Genomic DNA, 20,987 nt, shown 5'->3' with positions numbered 1-20,987 from the left:
AATAAATGTGTGTAAGCCTGTTTGGCCCATAGCATGCGTACATATTGCATATATATTTTCCCATATAAATACATTTCATACCAATACAAGGAGCAGAAAAAACATTCAGTGAAACAATGGCATTTAACAGTCAATGTATAACAATGTAAGAATGGAAAATGGGGAGCTACTGGTGTAGAAAGATAATATGTAAAATGGAGTTTAAGGGTACAAGATGAAGGACAACAGCCACTAAATCAAGTTTTGTGGTAAAGAATTGGAGGGTGTGAAAGGAAAAGAAGGAATTTGGGAGGTTTGGCATGCGTTTCAGTCTCTGCCAGAGCAAGGCAAGGTTCATGTTGGAGACATAAAGGAGGGGTGTTGGAGATCAGTGCGGTGGCTGGACTCAAATAATGTACACAAATCACTCTTCCATGTGCAAACCTGTTCGCCTCTCCGACTCCTTAATAAGAAAAGAGACAACTAATAACAGTCAAAACGAAGGCAGAATTTTGGTTATCTACATTCAGGCATGCAGTTGGTCTCAATTTTTTTTTTTCTTAGATCAAAAAAATGATAATAAATAACAAAAATTAAAAATGTGTTCCCTGCCCCCTTTTTCACAAACCTTTGAATTTTCCACTGATAATCCAAATGCTGACGAAGCAGCCATCGTGACAGTCTTAACAAACCCAGCACCACTTGGCATACAAACATTTTTATAAAATGTACATCTATATATATATTCATATATCCATATTTCAAATATATTTGTAGCTGTATATGCTTTTGAATGCAAGAGGTTCAGTAAGGAATATATGTGGATTATATGCAGCGGTCCGAAGTTTGAAGCCCAAACTCAGGATGTGTTTTTCAACGACATAGAAAACGTCTATCGTTCACTCTCTCCTCACACGTCCTCTTCGTTTTAAGAAGTCCATTATTCCAAAAAGAAACATTCATGAGTCCCACATACATTTCTGCATTTTCTTTTTCGTCTGTTTTAACCTAATTTTACATCAGGTTTTTGGTTATTTTTGTCAAGCAAATGTTACTGGATTCTAATGCATGCATCTCATGTATTTATGTGTTTACCTGCTGCAGTACCTACTCTCATGAGTTGCCTTTTTTTTTTGCTTTCTGAGGTCTGTCATGATGTAATTAAAATATGGCATAAAGATAGGAATTGTATTTCTTTTTTTTTTTGTTTTGGAATGGGCTTGTTGCATCCGTGGTTTGGCTTTCACGGTGCGTTTCTTCCCCTCAGGTCCTCAGTGTCTACTGGTAACTGCAACGGAAAGAAGAGGAGAAGCGTGGCATCGTCAGAGAAAGTCAGGTCAGACACAAAGACAGCTTCATCAAATTCATTACTTTGACTGGTGCAGCTCAAGTGTCGAAGGCTTTGAGCAGTATCTTAGCCGCCCTTGCTGCACAGTCAGCCCACTACGATAGCTGCAGTGCTAAATCAATCCACACACACACACACACACACACACACACACACACACACACAAGGCTTGGAAATGTGCTGAGTTAAGACAGAAAAACACACATCTCATGCTTGTGTGGTAGTGTCATATATCACCCTGTAATCGTAATGCAGTCTTTGTTGTTGAACACTTGTTGTTGAAGCCCTGTGTGTGTGTGTGTGTGTGTGTGTGTGTGTGCATGTAAGTGGACACGTACACACCCACACACACACACACACACACACACCACACATCATTTTCAAGTGATATCCCTTTGCATATTCACAAGCTACTGTATACTGCAATCATAAAATGAATGTTTTGCACTGCGTCATTGAGTCTTCGCCAAGTACTGTATGTAAATGTGAGTCATTATCACAAACATTAAAACTAGCTATCATTGTGTTTTGAAATCCGTCCTCCTTGTCCTCTCTGTACCTGAAACGGAGACGTAGACTACGATGATGACAACGCCGAGGAAGATGGAGACGATGCTGAGCAGACGAGCCAGTCGACCCAGCCTCCTGGCCCCGTCGATGTCCCCCACCTGGAGGCTGTTTCTGGACTGGAGACACAAGAGCACAAGAGGAACATTTGAATGGTAATGTTAAGCAAAGCATAGATATATAAGATGTTATAATAATTGTAAACCAAACCATACTGCAGAGAGAGGAGTGGCCATATTACTCCCTTTTTTTTTGCTCAAATTTTAAGATTAGAAAGGTTGTTATATTCTAATTAAAGAGATGATAAATCACTAATAAGTTACTTTATTTAATGTATATATTCCACTGGCACTGTAGATATCTGAAGACAATTATTATTATATTTGTTTTAATCAAAGTGCAAAGGAGACCCATCAAGTGTAGCCTTCTGGGAGCAAGGTCAATTCTATGAGCATAGTTCAGGTGGATTTGTTAGTGATCGTGTTTATGACAGGCCAACAGAACATTAACCAAGACCGAATCCCAATCAGAATCTCAATTCTGGGACATCTTTTCGCCAAAGTCGATCTAAGGGAAGGTCTTTATAAGAGGTCTCAAGTATAAAAAACAGAGACAAAGCCTCTGCAGGTTCCTCTATCAGTGATGAGTAGTTTGTGAAATGGGTGTTGTTTTAATGGCTGATCCCGCGGGACTCCATAAGCCCTAAGGGCCGTCCTACGTTGTAAATAACAGAAGAAAGACGTACCTGGGAGGTCATAAGTAACAGCCTGGACTGAGCAGAGACTGGTGTCATTGTAAATATCTCCTCAGGTGTGAACACTTTTTCTCCTCCATTGGGAAAAACTAATAGGCCTCTGTCCAACATGTAGTTGGTTGTTATCGGGGAGTTGAGATGCCAGGGGCATTGAATAGTGCATGATTTTTTTATTTTTTTTTATTATGATGTATGGGAAAGCCAGACTAAGACTACTAACTCAAGGTCCTGGAAAGAGTCCTGTTAGAAGATCATATTATGATATTTTCTGACTCCAAAAACAACTGTTTTTTAAAATTAAAATTGGCAAGAGGTCGTTAAAGAAATACAACATTTTGTAATAGAAATGTATTGCTCTTTTGTCACATTATACATCGGCAAATTCCCAGATGAACTCATGGCTCAGGATGAATATCTGCTTAAAATACTCTTATTTGCTAGAAAGCCATCACAGTGAAACAGCTGCAGCCAAAACATCCAACAAAGGACTGCAATTGTCAACGAATTAAATTGAGAAATTGAAATCCACCGTAAAGGAACAGTGTATAGGATCTGGCGTAGGATGTAGGATTGCCACGGTGGCCAACGCGAGAAAACACGAATGGTCCTCTTTAGAGCCAGTTGTTATAAGAGTAGAGTGCTTAGAGTGTGTGTGTATGCAGGAAGTGAGTGGTGAAGCAAGAAAGAGAGAGCGGCGGCAACGGTCGCGAGTGACGTTATCGACTCCGGCCCAAACAGGAAAAGTTCACAGTGTTTGGTTTGTCCGTTCTGGGCTACTTTAGAAACATGGTGGTGCAATATGGTGGACTTCGTGAAGAGGATCCGCTCCCTATGTAGATATAAACGGCTCATTCTAAGATAACAAAAATGCAACGATTCTTATTTTCAGGAGATTATACACTAAAGAAAACATACTTTTTAATATTATATTCCATTTCTGCTAATAGATCCTCCTAAATGTTACACACTGTTCCTAACTACGATATGATCAATATGTAAAATAGTAGAAAAAATGGACTACATATACATGCCTATGAGACGTAACCCATTACAGATGTCATTGAAAGATCCGTTTACTATACAAGTATAATGTAAAATAAAAACAAAGTAGCAAAAAGACAAAACATACCATACTCCTCTTGCTGCCTCACCATATCTATGTTTTTCAGTTGAGTCTGTGGACAGTTCTGACATTCACGTTTCACTTATCCACAGTGACTCTCAATAAGTAAAATTCAATTCATTGATAAAAGCCTCCAGCAACAAAGAGGACTTTAATATTTCTGTGACAAACAGTGAAAATGTGAGAGAAGCATTCAGAAGAAATCTGAATCACTAGTAACCCTAGTTCAACATAAAAGTAACAGGATGTACAGTTTGGAGTCCCTCATACATACATAACACAGAGAAAGTTCCCTCAGCAGTACAAGCAGCTCTGAGAGTTACACTTTAAAATATTTATCAGGTGGTTTTCCATTAATCCACAGCCGAGTTATTTTAAAGGGGAAACGACACACATATAGTAAAGTAATGTCGTCTACTGGGGGCCGTAGAGCCCCTTAAAGTAAAACGGCAGCAATAATTTATTCCCAGCTGTGAATGGCAAAATTGTCTTTTTTCAGATTGGCAGATTGGGATTGATGGAAGGATGTGACTTGCAGAGCCAATTGGATTAGAGTAGGAGAGCGCCGCGGTGTGACGGGGCTGTAGATCAACTTGATGTTGTATGTATATTGCTTTATGTATGCTGCAAATATAGAGACAGGATGATTTATGAGTGTGTGTGTGTGACGGATGATGGATGGGAATCCTCAATCCCCTGTGCATTGCTTTCCTTTTATATAGATATGTTACTGAAGATATTTCTACCTCTACTACTGAAAGAGTGTACTTTTCAACACGACATTGTAGACAAATCCCATGAAGAGACCAAAACAACAATAAATTGATCCCACTAACAGGTATTAGCTGTTTAGCCAAACCTGATATATAGATGACCTCCACTGTTGTCTGCACTGGACGACATGTTCCTTTATTACGATGGACATGGGAGCTGTAGTTCGTTTTGAGTCATACCCATCCATAAATACTAGTTTACCAAATGTGTATTCATCTGTGGTTGAAAATAATCCTCAACTATTTACTCCTGTTTGAGTAACATTTGTTAAAAACTACAGTGCTCAGCTGTTTTAGGAAATTATTGAGCCTTTCTAGAAAATAAAAATATACAGTGATTAATGACTAGTGGGCAAACTCCGGGTCTGAAAAGTGAAGCCAATGAGGAAGTGCCTTAAACTTGCATTCTTTCTAATAGCCAGCAGGGGGCGACTCCTCTGGTTGCAAAAAGAAGTATGATTGTATAGAAGTCTATGAGAAAATGAGCCTACTTCTCACTTGATTTATTACCTCAGTAAACATTGTAAACACAAAGTTTATGGTCTCAATCACTAGTTTCAAGTCTTCTTCAATACAGCATGATGTTCATTTAGTAAATTATGGTCCCATTTAGAGTCAAATAGACCATAAAGCAGGGTATGCTTTAGGGCGTGGCTACCTTGTTATTGACAGGTTGCTACTACGGCGTTGTCCGGTCTGGGACTTTCACAGTGTGTTTTCAGTTCATGAAAGTTAATTGTTACATTTTTGGTTGCCTATAAATGTCTTATTCAGCATTCGGTTGTACTTAAATCCACCCTCTCGTCACCTTTGTTTGCAAAAAAACAAGATGATGACGGCCAAAAAGCCGAACTCGAGGCTTCAAAACGGTAGTCTACAAACCAATGGGTGACGTCACGGTGACGACGTCCACTTCTTATATACAGTTTAAGTTAGTGACCTGTTTTTAAAAATGAGTGCCACAGACAGGATGGGAAAGTCTGAAAGTATGAAAGACGGACTGCTATATAGTTTAGTTGGTTTTGGTCATTTAATGTGATTTGTTGACAATGAGAAACATATAGATGGACTGAGGTCAAGAGAAGTACGATCCCTTTTGGATTTGAAGACACAAACTGTTCGAATGATATGCGATACAATAGACAGGAAGAAAACGTGATTCATCATGAGACTAGGTGTCAGGTTAGAGATTAAAATAGGCCAACAGGAAGGAAGTGTGCAGAGCATCAGCGCAGCATCAGTGCTGAAAAAAACCCATATTAATATAATAATAAGAATGCATAACCTGTTCCACCTTAACACAAATGTGGTATGACAGCTAATGGCCAAACAGAGTTATGTTTCTATCAGCGCTGAACAACAATTACAGGTTGTACTGAGGAAAGGAACAACATCGCACACTGGAGAGTTGGAAAATGATGAATTCCACTTCCTGCTGTCTCACTCTGCATCCATCATGCAGAGTGAAAACACTGCAGTCTCGTGGTGGTGTGATGGTGTTGATTACGTTTGCATGGTGCTCACTGAGCACCTTTTATGACGAACATTTGAATGCTACAGGACAACTGACCAGCGTCTGTCATCTTTTAATGAGATGATGCACCATGCCAGGAGGTTACAACTGTCCAGGAATGCTTCCAAGAACCAAACAGTGAAATCAAGTGATGCAGTGGTCCGTCCACTCACTACTTGGCCCATGTACACAATACCAGCTTGCTTGTGTCAGCATCCCTGTGGGGTGGTTTTAACTACTTTTTGGGTCCATGCTGAGACTGTTTGGAGGTCAGACTCCGGGGGAAAACAGTATTAGACAAGTGTCACTCATTCTCTGTGTTGAAAAAGAGTAAAGACAGAAGGGGGAGAGATCACACGTAAGAAAGCTTGAGTTTTAAATTCAAACCTCTCGTGCAATTTGTGATGGCACCATCTTTCACGTTTAAAGCCTGCTGAAAGCTGTAGGAGCTGTCCGTGGTGCTGAATGAGTCTTTAATCTGGAGGCTGTGTGTGTGCAGTACAGCAGGAAATGGACCTCTCACTCCTCTCATCTATATTAAATTACACCACTATATTTCTGTAGGGTGCTTTTCCCCATAAAGATAATGCGGTATTAAAAGGAATAATTACTATCCCTATCCATTTTAAGAACAAAATATGGCCTATTAAAGCAAGTTCAGCAGTATAAAAGATGTTGTTGTCTATTAATTTACCTCCTATATTTACCCTCAGTGAATGTATCATTAATTTAAAGGAACAGTATGTAAAAATTGGGGTGATCTATTGGCAGAAATGTACTATAATATTAATAAGTATGTTTTCTTTAGTGTATAGTCAGCTGAAAATAGAAATTGTGTTTTCATTGCCTTAGAATGAGCCGTTTATATCGACATACGGAGCGGGTCCTCTTCACGCAGCCGGCATGTTTCTACAGTAGCCCCAAAAGGACAAACCACTGTGTTAACTTTTCCTGCTTGGGCTGGAGTCGATAACGTTACTCGGTCAAGAGCGTCACTCCTTTCAGCCACCGGTAAAACAAAACACAGGAAACCTCTGTTGGTCTTGAGGAGCTGCAGCATTTATTTCTGCACAAACTGTAACTTTCACTATACATTCACTTAATATTCTCAAAGCTAAACTAACTCTATCTTCTGATCCACTAGCTCACTTGTTACTCACTCACATTCGCCGCCGCTCTCTCTCTCTTGCTTCACCGCTCACTTCCCACGTACACACACACACTGGCTCTGCTATTCTCCAAATAACCTACACTACTCTTATGACAGCTCTAGAGAGGTCCATTCACATTTTCACGTCCGCCATCGCAGTTGTCCTATATGCATAAAACACGGGAGAAGTTTCAGTTTCAGATCCTACACGCTGCACCTTTAAAACCATTGCGGGAAAAATCGTACCAAAGACGAAACAGAGAGATATGTAATTAGAAAGGATGTTTCATGGAGGGAAGACAAGGTGAAACCTTAGTTCATTGGGGAAAAAAATGCCCGAAATTTACTAGTTCATCATGATAAAAACACAAATTTTTATTTTTTCATTCTTTATTCTTTTTAAATTTTATTTACTTTATTCTTTTTACCATAATAATGTATTTTAAATCACAATATATTGTCGGTCTTTAGTCAGTACTGAGGGTGCAGAGTAGGGGTTGCCTCAGAATAAGATAAGATTACACTGCAGAGAGAAATAGAGAGCGCTCCCTCCCTCCATCCTCCCTGATCTCCTCCTAGTTACTTCATCCTCTCACTCCCATGAGCTTCTCTGTCTCCAGGCTGTCTCGGGTGTAGTCAGATCCCACAGTGCGCTTGGTGCCGATGGGAGGGGACAGTGCAACACCGGGGTGTTCCACTGAATCAGGTGTTGCTGGTCAGGGAACTACTTTTAAATAAGCACTCTGATATTGCAATCTGTTTTTTTCTGTTTGTGAAAACAGTATATATGGTATATCATTTAAAACTGTGTGTAAACAGCCTGTTTGATTGTAAAACATACAGAATGTAGCCTGATATTTGAAACATTTCTTATGGGAATATTAATACTTTTATTTATTTAAGAAGCATACCCAAAATATGATCTTAACTGCTTGTTTAAGGGTGAGATTTTCCTTGAATTCCAGATGTAAGATGGTTTGCTTTTGTTAGTTCAGTTTATTCAATTTAGGTAATATAATTTATTCAATATAGGCTTTAATTCACATTACGTCCAAAGCATAATAATGCATTTGAAAGACATTTAGTTGACAAAAAGAATAATTGGAGGGGTATAAAACCTGATTAAAATCCCAAAACTTTCAAATTGGCTATTTTCAACATGACTTAAGCCACAAAAGCTAAATCAATGCTTGTGTCAATCTGGGGCTCCTCACAGTAAAATAAGAGATCTTTTCTCTCACACTCACACACACACAGAGGAACGCACTTCGGCTTCTCACTTCCAGGACTGCGATGTGAAGCTATGGTGCAAACACCATCCCAGTGGAGCCCGTATTGATCCGGACTCACATCACAGAGAAAAGCAACCTCAGCACCTTAAATCAATGGAAGCCCCTTTCACAAAACGCCGTCTATGTAGCTTAGAGAGAAAACATTAATGAAGGTAGGTTTAAAAATATGATCATATTTTCCATCCAACATAAAAAGGACAAGAAAAAAAATAATGATAGGCTTATATGTCAGCAATGCAACCTTGTTTTACACACCCTGCATTGTTTGATGTTAGTGTCGGGGGCTGCAAGAGATTTAGTGAGTGTGTGTGTGTGTGTTTGTGTGTGTGTGTGTGTGTTTGTGTGGTCAGTGGGAGGTACCTTTCGCTCGGCTGGTGAATGTCTATATTGATTTACAGTGAGAGTAAGCCGGTCATATTTGTTTTCTGAATGGGAAATTCTACCCTCAAAGTGTCTTGTCCAGTGTGCATTGTGCTACCAGTGTACACTCCCACATACACGCACACACACACACACACACACACACACACACACACACACACACACACACGCACATATGCTACTCTCTCTCTCTCTGTAGTTCATGTGTTCAGCAGACGAAGGTGGAGGCTAGTAAGTGCTCCCTTTCTCTCTCGTCATGAATAATGAAGAGCCAGCAGCAGCCTGCTAGAGAGGGACAGCGTACAACCAGGAGCAGGTGTGTAGTTATGTCTGCAATTTTTATCAAATTAAAATAGTTTATTTGCATTTATGCCCCTTATTTCCTATAAAACGTTCATTTCCGTTCACTCGTATGTGGCTCTCTTTAAAGTATATTCCCAATTTCGGTACGTATTTTACTTTTTAAATTAGAAACTTTTAAAAAAGTTTTTCAAAAGTCTAGGTTGAGGGTTATTTATGATTTAGTAATTGTAGCCATTTTTAAAAGAGAGAGGACAAGGCTGTTGGTTTAAACCACTTTGGTCTGGTTGGGTGTAAGGAGCGCCGCGGCCTCTAGGGGCCGCTACTAAGCAGAGCTTTTAGTCTGTCTTGTTACACTCGAATCTCCATTAAAATTGCAAACCACTCAATGCGGTCAGATGATCAAATCTGTCAGACCTGTGATGGCACCGAGATATAAAATGCTTTCTAGCTGCTGCTGCAGCTCATAAATGTTTATTGTATTTATATCTCGGTTAGCTTGTGAACCGGAAACACAGTTCAAAGAAGCTAGCTAAGCTAAGTGTTAGCACCACAAAACAACGAGGCCATAATGGTGCATGCCTGATTCCATTTAGCACAACGGAAACACTGTTTATTTAGATAATCCAGAGTCAAGTTGCACAATTAAATTCAAGTAGCGCAGCACACAACATGCTGCTATTAGTGATGTGTTTTGTCAAAATGAAATGAGATTATCATTATACAGTACATCTACAAAGTGCTGGCTGGGGGCAAACACATCTATCACTAAATAGGTATCAGGTTGATACAGGAAAAGGAAGAACTCATTACCAGTCAGGAGATGGTTTCTCCGGATCCATTAAAGGTTTTAAAATGATGTGTAACAAGAGTCCAGTTACAACATTACGTGAATGTGTTCAGTACAGCTGAAGCTCATGGGGATGTCATTAGCTTTGAAGGTATTTAGTCATAAACTAAAGTATTGGACCATTTTGACCTGATGATGGCGCTAGAGAGCGAAGAGTCAGAGGATCACGAATATGCAAACCAAATTTAATGTTAACCGATTCAACAGTTATTTCAGTCTGGACCAAAGTGGTAGAGTTAACATCTGTAATTATTACACGGCTTTGTTGAGTACTCGATTCTGATTGGTCAATTACGGCGTTCTACGGTCTGTTATTTCTTTATACCAGACCGATGCTATGGGCGCAGTTCTGATGTCGGACTCTGTCGGACCGTTTTTTTTGTCAAATTATTGATTTCTTAAGTAAGTAGCCGTGTAATAAGCAGGATAATGTACAGCTAGCGGGTCATTGTTGTGAAATAAACCCCTTCAGGGTGACGCAAGACTCCGCTTTGCGTCGGGGTGGCCCTATCGTGGTTTATTTCACAACAATGACCGGCTCGCTGTACATTATCCCTTAAATTTCAGCTCAGGCCTATTGAACTATACCAGAATATAAAAATACTACAATGAGGTGAAGTTGTAGCCATAAGCGTATATCTGACTTTTAGTGACTTATTTTTGCCATCAACTTTGGGTATAAAAAATTACTTTAGCCTGTAATGAATTACTTTCATAACAATGCTAATAAAAAGAAAACATGAACAAGCCCGGTCACACAAAAAGGCATGTGAGTGACGCGATAATGCGCAAGGCAAAAGCGTGCAATAAAAGCGCCATTCTTGCTTTTGGCGTGTCATTTGTACGCCATGCCGCCTATACTGACTGCAATGTAAATGCATCCACGTAAATATGCTACGCTCAGAGCTGGTGACAAAGACTGCTTATTGAGGTGGATGGGTCCAACAAACACATAACAACCAGGGGACCAGTGTTTTGTTTTGTAAGTTAGAGACGTGTTTTTTAGTGACATTTGTGACATGTATCCGTACTTATGTTACGTTGTTTCCGTATCTATTTTACTTAGTTTCTGTACTTATTTTAAGCCCAACCATGACATTTTTCCTAAACCTAAGTGAGTAGTTTAGTTGCCTAAACCTAAATGCGGACATTACTGTAGTTTTGTTGCGTGGCATACAAATGACACGCGAAAAGGCCAAAATGCGTCCTCATGACACGTAGAATGTTGTTGTAATGTTGTGCTATTTATACACCTTGCCATGAGATCGGGTTGCATGGACATGTAGCAGTAAATCAATATTGTTGGGGTACTATTACATTTTCATTCAATGTTAAGTCCCTACTTGTAAGATTTAAAGATATCTGACATTACTAATGCCTCAACATTGCACTGTTAGCTTTCATTATATCCTATTTTATCCACTATGCAATTACAATATCATGACCTGCACAGATTTAACCTTTCAAATAATACATAAATCTATTTTCTCTTATAAAATGAGCAGTCTCTGCAGGACTCTGATAGGCTTCATATAATTGGCAACAACGGAATAAAGTGCTCTCCCACTATATCTGCAGTATTAGATAGCTAATAAGAAGTCATTTACCTACACACACACACACACACACTCACACACACGCACACACACACACATTCACCGTCATCCATCCAGTGCAGCATTGCGAGTCCATATTTCACAGGCAAATCTGCCGAGCGTGCAATAACGCTGCTGCAGTTTGGGCCTTCCCATTACCGGGATAGGCTGGTCTGGGCAGTAAAAACCTATTACCCCTGCCTCTCCAATCCCCATAATTGACTGCACATCTTCCGTGTTTGCCAGCCGCAAGCCTTCCCCACTAGAGCATCCGTCAGGGATGCGTGGCGGCAGCCAGCTGGAAGTTGGCTTTTAGGTGCTCCCGCTGCTGGAAGTGGTGGTGGATGATGATGGATGTAACTTTTTGGCAGTCCTGTTGTTAGCAATGCACCATCTGCTGCCAGGACAGTAAGATGCTGACTCCTTTTTTTACAAGGCTAAATGAGGCTGAGGCAGATTGTACTTTAATTATAGTCCATTTTGGTCATTTGCAGGATTAAAACACGGATACTGTCTCGTTTGCTTGTACATCGGTTATCCCTGTTACAATTCCATTTTTTGCTTGCTGTGCCTTTCCTACAGCGATGCCTCATGAAAGTTTGTTGAAATATGCACAACGTAATGTGTACATACATACATACATCCAACCAAAAAACCGAGCCCAGTGTTGCCAACTCTTTTCCAATGAAAGTAGCTAGCAGCACGAGCTCCAGGAGTCCCTAAATCTAGCAAGAAATAAAGTTGTATTGTGTCGTAAGAAGGTGGCCAGGTCATGACGAGAAGGAACGTGACGAGCAATGAGTGCACAGGCATAGTGTGTGCAGGCAGGCAGGCAGGCCATTCAATCATTCAGGCCGAATGAAATGATTGGACGGGTTTATTACAGTCCTGCGACAGCCACAAATACCGGATTTTTTTTCTTTTTTTTGTCAGAGCATTTGATTTATTGATTGCTGACGGGATAGTATGAGAATTTCAACTAATATAACAAAAATTGTCTCTTTACCAACCCTGCCTTAAAAGCTGCATTCATTGATTTCTTCTGGCCACTTGGGGACAGCTGGACAGCCTGAAACACAACACTGACACATTATCACCATATAAAGTTGCTATGGCAAACGAGTTGGCAAACAATTGCTTATTTACATACCCGCTGCACACACGGAGCAACATTAGCATTTATTTGGAGCCCTGTTTGTGTCCATTTGATGGATGTAAGTCCAATATTCAAGCTCCTTTTAGCTCTGTTTGGGTTTTTACCAACTCCTGAGGGAAATATTTGGGTCTTTAGTAGCTAAATGCTCCACTATGTTCACCTAACTTTGTCTGTGTGCTGTTTGGTGCTGAGCAGGTCAGTCGATTAGACTGTTGTCAGGCCATTAAATAGGTGTTATCAGTCACTATTAGCACCATAGATGTGGGTCAATAGGGGCCTCCTACACCCAATAGTAGGTTGTATCATGTATTTCCACGGTAGATCACTGAAAGAAAGTATAAACGAACATGACAGTGACCTCTAGTGACCGTAGTAATTATGACAGGAGCAGAAGCAGAAGTCAGGTGATGTAGAAAACACACTGTACAAAACAGGGTTTTCACCCAGGAGGCCGTGTTCGCATCCCGTGTGAAACCAACAACGTCTCTTTGTGTTCATAAGCGTTAAGTTTCACTTTCACTTTTGAAACTTCTTTTTTTTTGGGCTTGTGTTTTTGTTTCCTCAACCAAAAAAAAGGATGTTGGTTTGTTGCCTAAACCTACAGATGCCTTTTTGTTTGTGTTCAAAATGTAACATTTCTATCAGTTTTATGTGTTAGAACGTGTTACTGTTAATTTTCGCTTTCACTTTTACAATGTAGTAGGCGTAATAGGCACCTAATGACCCCAATCTATGGTGCTTATGACGACCGATAACACCTAATTAATTTCCTGATAACAGTCGAATGGTCTCTTTTTCAGAGCTCAAAGTAGTTAGTAGAGTATAGAGTCTGGGCTGTTTCCTCTGACTTCCCCACATCAATACCATTTTAACATCAGTTGAGCTGTTTCGTTTTTTCTCCTCAACTTTCCAGAAGTATCCATTTCACATGGGCGAGGTGAATATTAGCACTTAGTTGCGAGCCAGCACTCTAGGGCTGTATCGTGCGGTATCAACCACATCACTTTTGATTCATTTGTTCACAGCGAGCGATGTAAACCTCTGTTTTCCTGCTCTGACTCACTTGCACTTATCTGACATCACTGCGGTATCTGATTCAATTCCTTCCTAATCCAGTGATAGGAACTACTTTATAGCCATTTGCTGTCTCTCTCGCACCCATCTGCCCTTGTAGCGAATAGTGTTTTGGTCTTCTTCGCGAAGAGGCCCGTATCCCCTTTCCATACCCTCAGGAAAGAGAGAGGATGTCGAGCGCTGCCACAGAGCTCGGCTAACTGCTGCAATCTGCCCTCTGCAGAGGAACTAAATAGACTTCTCTCGCCTTCTATTGAGTTAGTGGCCGGCTCCAGTTTCTCCCTCCTTCACTTTTCTTTCTTTTGCCCTCTGTCAAACACTCTCGCTCTCTCTCTTTCTCTCTCACACACACACACACACACTTTCACCGTGCCATTAGCGAGTGGCTGACTTGTGAATGTCAGTGGGTTCATGATGATGATGGCTCTGGGAAGTACAGGCTGTCTCGTGGATACTTCCTGATATTCCCTTTGGTGTGTAGAGCCCACAGGAGTGATATTACAGAACTAATGGGTTTACTGCATTGCCTTTGCCTTGTTTCTCTGCAGATCTGAGTGCTGGCTGCTGTACAGTGTCAGAAGTAAAGTGCGCTGAAAAACACAAATGGCTGTGGCAACAGCAACTAAGCTGCCATCAGCCAGCGGGAGTTAAAAATCCTGACACAACAAGAGTTACTACTGATGATGGCACTAAAAGACTCCTGGTAAAATACTGCCAGATACTTAATGCAAAAGTGTGTCAAAAGCCTTATTTATCTGAACTGCTCAGTTACAGTAGATTGACTTCTCTGCTGTTGTTTCCTGGAGGTTTGGAGCGGGAGGAAGTATTTAGATCTTATACTTAAGTTAAAGTACTAATACCAACCTGTAAAAATACTCTGTTAAAAGTAAAAGTCCTCCATTTAAAATGTTACTTAAGTAAAAGCATGTAAGTATAATCAGGAAAATGTACTTTAAGTGTTAAAAGTAAAAATCCCTGTGATTGTTATACTATTATTATATGAATAAATTATTATTACTCATGCATCAATGTACGTAAAAACAGGATTTTACTGTTGTAGTTGGTTGAGGTGGAGCTCATTGCAACTAATGATTAATCTGCTGATTATTTTTCTCCATTAATCGGTTGGTTGTTTGGTTTGTAAAATTCAGAAAATAGCAAGAAATGCCGTCACAATTACCCAGAATCCAAAGTGACACCTTCACTTATAACCAGTAGCGAAAGCTGTCAAATAGTGAAATTAAAAAGTACAGTATTTCCCTCTGAAATGTAGTAGAGTAGAAGTAGAAAGTGGCATGAGATTAAAATACTCAATTTAAAATACCTTAAAATTGTACTTAAAAACAGTATGTGAGAAAATGTACTCAGTTACTTTCATCCACTGCAGTTTTGTATGTTACATACTATAACACAGGCAGAGGTCGCACATAACAAGACACTTTGCTTGGTTTTGTTTTGCAGATTTTGATGATCCACTTTTTTGTCAAGTGAGAAAAGTGATTTTTTAATGAGAGAATTGTTTAAGGAGTGGAGGTAAATATAAAGCACAGATGATAGCTCTACCAGCTTTGTTTGTAAGTTTTCTTTGGCTTTTGATACTCTTAAATTACATTAAGTACTATAGATATATCAAGATGACAACATTGAAGATTTGAGAAACTCCCTTCAGATGAAACACTGCCTTTTTGAGCCACTCACACTTAATTAGCTGCAATGACAGACCTCAAACAGACAGATAAACCAAGTTTGAAGTTGTGTCGTGTGTTTCCTGGTCAAAAGTGAAACTCAATTCATTTCCTACAGTAAATCAGGTATAAATATGTAGAATTCTGAAAATAAAGTCTTGCTTATAGACAGTAATTTGCAGCTTTTCGAATAAAATCCAAACAGAAGGAGGGTCATGCATTGCTCATGTCTTGAATACAAAGACAATCTTTTCTAATAGCTTCCCATATTGGTGATATAATACTCTACTGCTTCATTTCACAGAAACTTTGCGGAAATTCAGTTTCAAATGAAACACAATCACATTGAGGGAGTCTCTAGTTGGAGTACACACACACATATATAATTGTATATGTCATCAGTAACAAAAGACAGAGGGCTCTTGTGTGATTCAGCAGGGGATTTGACCCTGATGTACATTTTCAATACTTCAGCAGTAGACGAGCACACAGACGTCTGGATTTTGTCACAAGTCCGTGTCAGTCAGCAAAAGAGCTTTTTTACTGAAGATTAGGTCATTACAAATAGAAAGGTGCCGGATTACTGACCTGCTAGTGCTGGAGAAATCTTGGAGAAAATGCTGTGTCACATTATGTGAATGTCTGTGTGTGCAGCAATGTAACACACACATAGTAGAGCGCGGTGTAGTACATAACGACAAATATTGTATTGATCTCCGGGACTTAAATTATGGCTGTAATTACTTCATTGAAATAAATATTGAGCCATTTGCAGTTGTTATCCCATCAAACCTTGACCTTTTTTATTTCAGATGTCAGATATTGACATTTAAAACCTTGACGGAGGAGTGTCAAGATCAGAAGGGTGGAGGAGGGACAAGCTGACATAGTAAAAACACAGCGTTAATTGTCTGGGACAATTAAATCATGCTGGTGCCTTCTATATCGCTTTTGTAGAAGCTTCCTGTAGCAGGATGTTTTATTCTATCAACTTGCACAAGTAATTTGGAGACGAGGTTTACAGGCTGGAACGCCACTTTTTATTAAAGTCTTTTTAGCTTTGCTTGCCGCATTAATGATGAGTTTTTATTGATAGTATATGGTGCCAAATTGAAGCGAGGGTCGCCATCAATGAGGTACTTCATCAATGTTGCGCCGTATCTGTAATTTTTCTAAATTACCACAACCCATTTCTCTGCTTGTCACGTCACACTTGACCTTCACACCGTGTTTGCATTTCTTATACATCAAAATCAAGCACAAGCCCAGCCAGCGGTATCTCGCTGCAATATCTGGGACGTTCTCTAAATGTTGCACCGGCTGATTGAAATGAGCTACAAGCTCTCACAGCCTTCAATAACACATCCACCATTTTTTTTTACTGCAGACCTCTCACCACTGCAGAGGGTGACAACAAGAAGAGTGTCAGCTTTCAGTTTAATAGTAGAGCACCTCAATACAGGTCTTGTAGACTCAATAACATGTGCTGCAATATGAAGGCCACATAATCTATAGTTGGGTTGGAAAGAGTGTTTGATTGGAGAGTACTAAACGGTAGCAGCATATCAAGCGTCTGTTGTTTCAGTGACTTGCATCTTGTATCAGCATTTCCTGCATCCTGAAACTTTCAGGATTAATCAGCGTCTCTAAACCAGAACGACCAGCAGCTGAAGCCTCAGCGCTGTACACTGATGATGTACTGAGCTCTACATGTTGAACCCTGATATTCAGAGTTTATCAGGGACCACAGAGCCAACTGCACTGCACTTGAAGGCAACAATTTTCTTTCAATGAAATATGCAACATCTGGAGGAATTTGAGGATATTCAGAATGCGCAACAACTGTTCTGCGGAGGACTCTCTTGTTTGGGTGGAATTGCTTTCATAACCTTTTTCATTTCCTCTTAATGTTTAAATAAATGTTACCGTCCAAGGATGAAATTAGATTTTTACACTTAATGCTGGACAGTTGCAGCCACTGGTGAAATGAACACCAGGATAGACAGTAAAAAGTCCAACTTAAAAAAATCTAAAATTCATCTGTGACTATTTTTGATAATTGATTAATCATTTGTTGTGATTTATCACAAAACAACACCAAATATTTGTGAGTTCTGGCTTCTCAAATGTGTGGATTTGCTGCTTTCATCTGTTCTATATTACTGTAAATAAAATTTTTGACAAAAAAATTCAGTAATTTTTTGCGGTGTAAATTTCATCACGATACAGTATCATATAGACTTTCTGGACAACGGTACAATATTTGCTGTCATTACAAAGTCTGCCACGATAGGATTTCGATTCAATTCACGTGCTGCGATCGATATAAGACGATATCATATGCCTATTTAACACAATCAGTTACATTTATATTAACTCACAAAAAGAAACTAAAATATTATTTGACAATTTTATCACTGGTCTCTCCAGGAATGAGGTGCGCTCGGACGGAAATGGTGACACAGACGTGCCATGATGTGTTTGATATGTATCGATGTTTTGCACACTCCTGGTAATTTTAAGATGTATATTGACCAATCCAAAAAAGAGTATTGCTATATTTGTTGATGTACTAATATCTCAACAAAGTCTCAAAGCAGTTCATGAAATAGTCAAGAAATTTAATCTATTTGATTCGTGTACATAGACACAAAATTCCCTTTTTTTTGTTAACGCTCTACACGACTTTCAACAACGCATTTTTGTGCGTTTTCCTACAAATATCCAGCAACACATGACGCACGCTCCAGTCTTTTCAAAATAAAACTACTTAGTTATGTTTAGGAAAAGATCGACTTGGTTAGGTTTAGGCAACAGAACTACTTAGTTAGGTTTTGGAATAGATCGTGAATTTGGGTTAAAATAACACCGGAAGTGCTGTAACTTAAGTATGGAAGCTATGTGACAAATAAATCAACTTTGACTTCTGGTTTCATACAAACATCGATCTCCTGGGCGAAAGTCTAGTGTTTTTTGACCCACTCACCCGACCTCCTCCCTATACGCGGCGTTCACTGCTCTTTATAAATCCCGGTTCACCATTTCATGGATTACATACAAATTGATTTTGTGTTGATCATCACAAAAAAAAAGGTGAAATTTGTGTCTATGTACACGAACCAATACATTACAACGAACGGCTGTGCGACTGGGCTGCATTCAGGCAGCTTGATGACCATCCTCTCACAGACTGATAATGCTCCACTTTCTTCAAAAAATCTAAATGATAAGCTATGTAGACAAATAGCGTTAAGTAAACATTCAATGTAGATAATAAACCATAACAGATTACAGCAGAAGTAGCTGTTTTTGGGAGCTTGTTTGTCATGTCAGTTATACAAACTTGACTTTTCTGAACCAGATTATGTTGATATCAGACATATTTCACATTTTGACAATTTATGCTCAATAAAGATATCCCATAAATATTACTAAGTGTATAAAGTTTGAAGAGTTGATAATACATTTTCCCTCCATCAACTGAGATAATGCTGTTCATAGATCATCATCATCATGTGGTCTCTCCATCACATTGACACAACATCATAACTCATCCATCTCTTTTTTCTGCACTATTGTATAGTTTGACAGGTGAATAAATTGATAGGCTGCACTCACCAGACAATAAAGTTGTATCGTATCGTATCGTAAGTAAACATTAAATGTAGATAATAAACCATAACAGATTACAGCAGAAGTAACTGTTTTTTTGGGAGGCATCTTGCTTCATGTCAGTTATACAAACTTGACTTTTCTGAACCTGATTATGTTGATATCAGACATATTTCACATTTTGACAATTTCTGCTCAAAAAAAGATATCACATAAATACTATACATAGATTCATCTATACTATATATAGATATCACATATCACTAAGTGTATGAAGTTTGAAAATGAAAGAGTTGATCATAAATTTTCCCTCCATCAACTGAGATAATGCTGTTCATAGATCACCATCATGTGGTCTCTCCATCATATTGACATCTTAAATCACTCATCCATCTCTTTTTTCTGCACTATTGTATAGTTTGACAGGTGAGTAAATTGATAGGCTGCACACTCACCATGATGGAGTACACCAGTGCAACAATGCTGACTGGCCACACTGGGCAGAAGCAGGACAGGATGACGAGGATGAGGTAATCCTTGGGTTTGGGGGTCTCCTGGACTCCAGCGTTGCCGGTGGAGGAGCGACTCAGGCTGACCTTGGATGGAGAGAGAGGAGCGGCTCCTCCGAGCTGCCCGGCGGAGCCAGACCTCACCGCGGTGCTGTGGCCGTTCTGATCCGCCTCCTGGCTCTTATCTCCGCTGTCTATGTTGACCGTGAAGGAGGTGGACATCTTCATCCCGTTGCCTCCTGGCTCGGTGGTGACCAGGAGTTTCTCCGTCTCATGAGGGTCTGAAGGCTGAGCTCCTCTTTCTCCTCCTTCACTTAGATTGGACTTCAGGAAGTCTGTGTCTGTGTTGATGGCCATGTTCAAAAGTCTCAAATTGTATAAAATTAGTAATCAGAATATTAAAATTGTATTTTTTTAATTAATTACAAACCAGACATCCAATAATAACACAATGCAAGTTTTTTTAAAAGTGTGGTATAGGTAGGATGGGAATTAACAGGTAGCCTCCTTAGAATAAACTAATAAAATCAGAGAGGAGATGAAAGCAGCCTGCAGATGTCATTCTTCCTCTTGAATCACCTTCCTTCACATCCAGTTGTGGTTCATTTCCGAAAGATCAGAAAGAAACTCCCCTCATCATCTCTGATACATCCAAGGAGGAACAGTATAGTCCCAACACTTTTTCCTTTTAAGTCTGTCTGCTCATTGAAAAGTAGCCTAAACGCGTCTCTTTCTCTCTTTTCCTTTTTCTGTACTCAGGAGGATGAAGGTGAAGCGTCTCTCTCTCAAAGCAGACCCCAAAAGTCAGCCAATTCCTCCTCCTCTTCTCCTCCACTGTGTGTCTACACGTCTCAGCAGCAGCACAGAGACTCTATACTCAACTTGGGACCAGTGTCAAGTCGGATATATTAAGACAGAACACTTCCGGTGATAAAACACAAAGTAAAAGCCCCAGCCTCTTTTTGAATATACAGTAATAAGTAATAATTAACTAGCCTGTTATATTTAACAGTTTGTGAACACTACAAAAACGTGATATTACGAGAAGAAAGTCATAACTTTACGAGAAAAAAAGTCGTAATATTACGAGAATAAAGTCATAATTTAACTAGCAAAAAAAGTTGTAATATTACAAGAATAAAATCATAACGAGAAAAAAGTCTGAATATTACGAGAATAAAGTCATAACTTTACGAGAAAAAAAGCTGTAATATTACGAGAATAAAATCATAACTTAACTAGCAAAAAAAGTTGTAATATTACGAGAATAAAATCATAACGAGAAAAAAGTCTGAATATTACGAGAATAAAGTCATAACTTTACGA

The 20,987-nt window shown here is 39.4% G+C and overlaps 1 protein-coding gene across 1 annotated transcript; it reads right to left on the bottom strand.

Annotated features, from left to right (window-relative positions):
- Positions 1-980: 980 nt before the first annotated feature.
- trarg1a (trafficking regulator of GLUT4 (SLC2A4) 1a) lies at positions 981-20,541 on the bottom strand. The gene is made up of 3 exons (XM_074641910.1): positions 19,608-20,541; positions 1,887-2,013; positions 981-1,267 (listed from the first exon to the last, which is right to left on the bottom strand). Exons 1-3 carry the CDS (start codon positions 20,016-20,018, stop codon positions 1,251-1,253), a joined length of 555 nt encoding a protein of 184 aa, XP_074498011.1. The 5' UTR covers positions 20,019-20,541; the 3' UTR covers positions 981-1,250.
- Positions 20,542-20,987: the final 446 nt, after the last annotated feature.

This window comes from Sebastes fasciatus, chromosome 7 (assembly GCF_043250625.1).
Source record: "Sebastes fasciatus isolate fSebFas1 chromosome 7, fSebFas1.pri, whole genome shotgun sequence".
NCBI classification, from domain to species: domain Eukaryota; kingdom Metazoa; phylum Chordata; class Actinopteri; order Perciformes; family Sebastidae; genus Sebastes; species Sebastes fasciatus.
The sequence above is the reverse complement of the archived record's forward strand: the minus strand, read 5'-3'. Positions and strand labels throughout refer to the sequence as shown.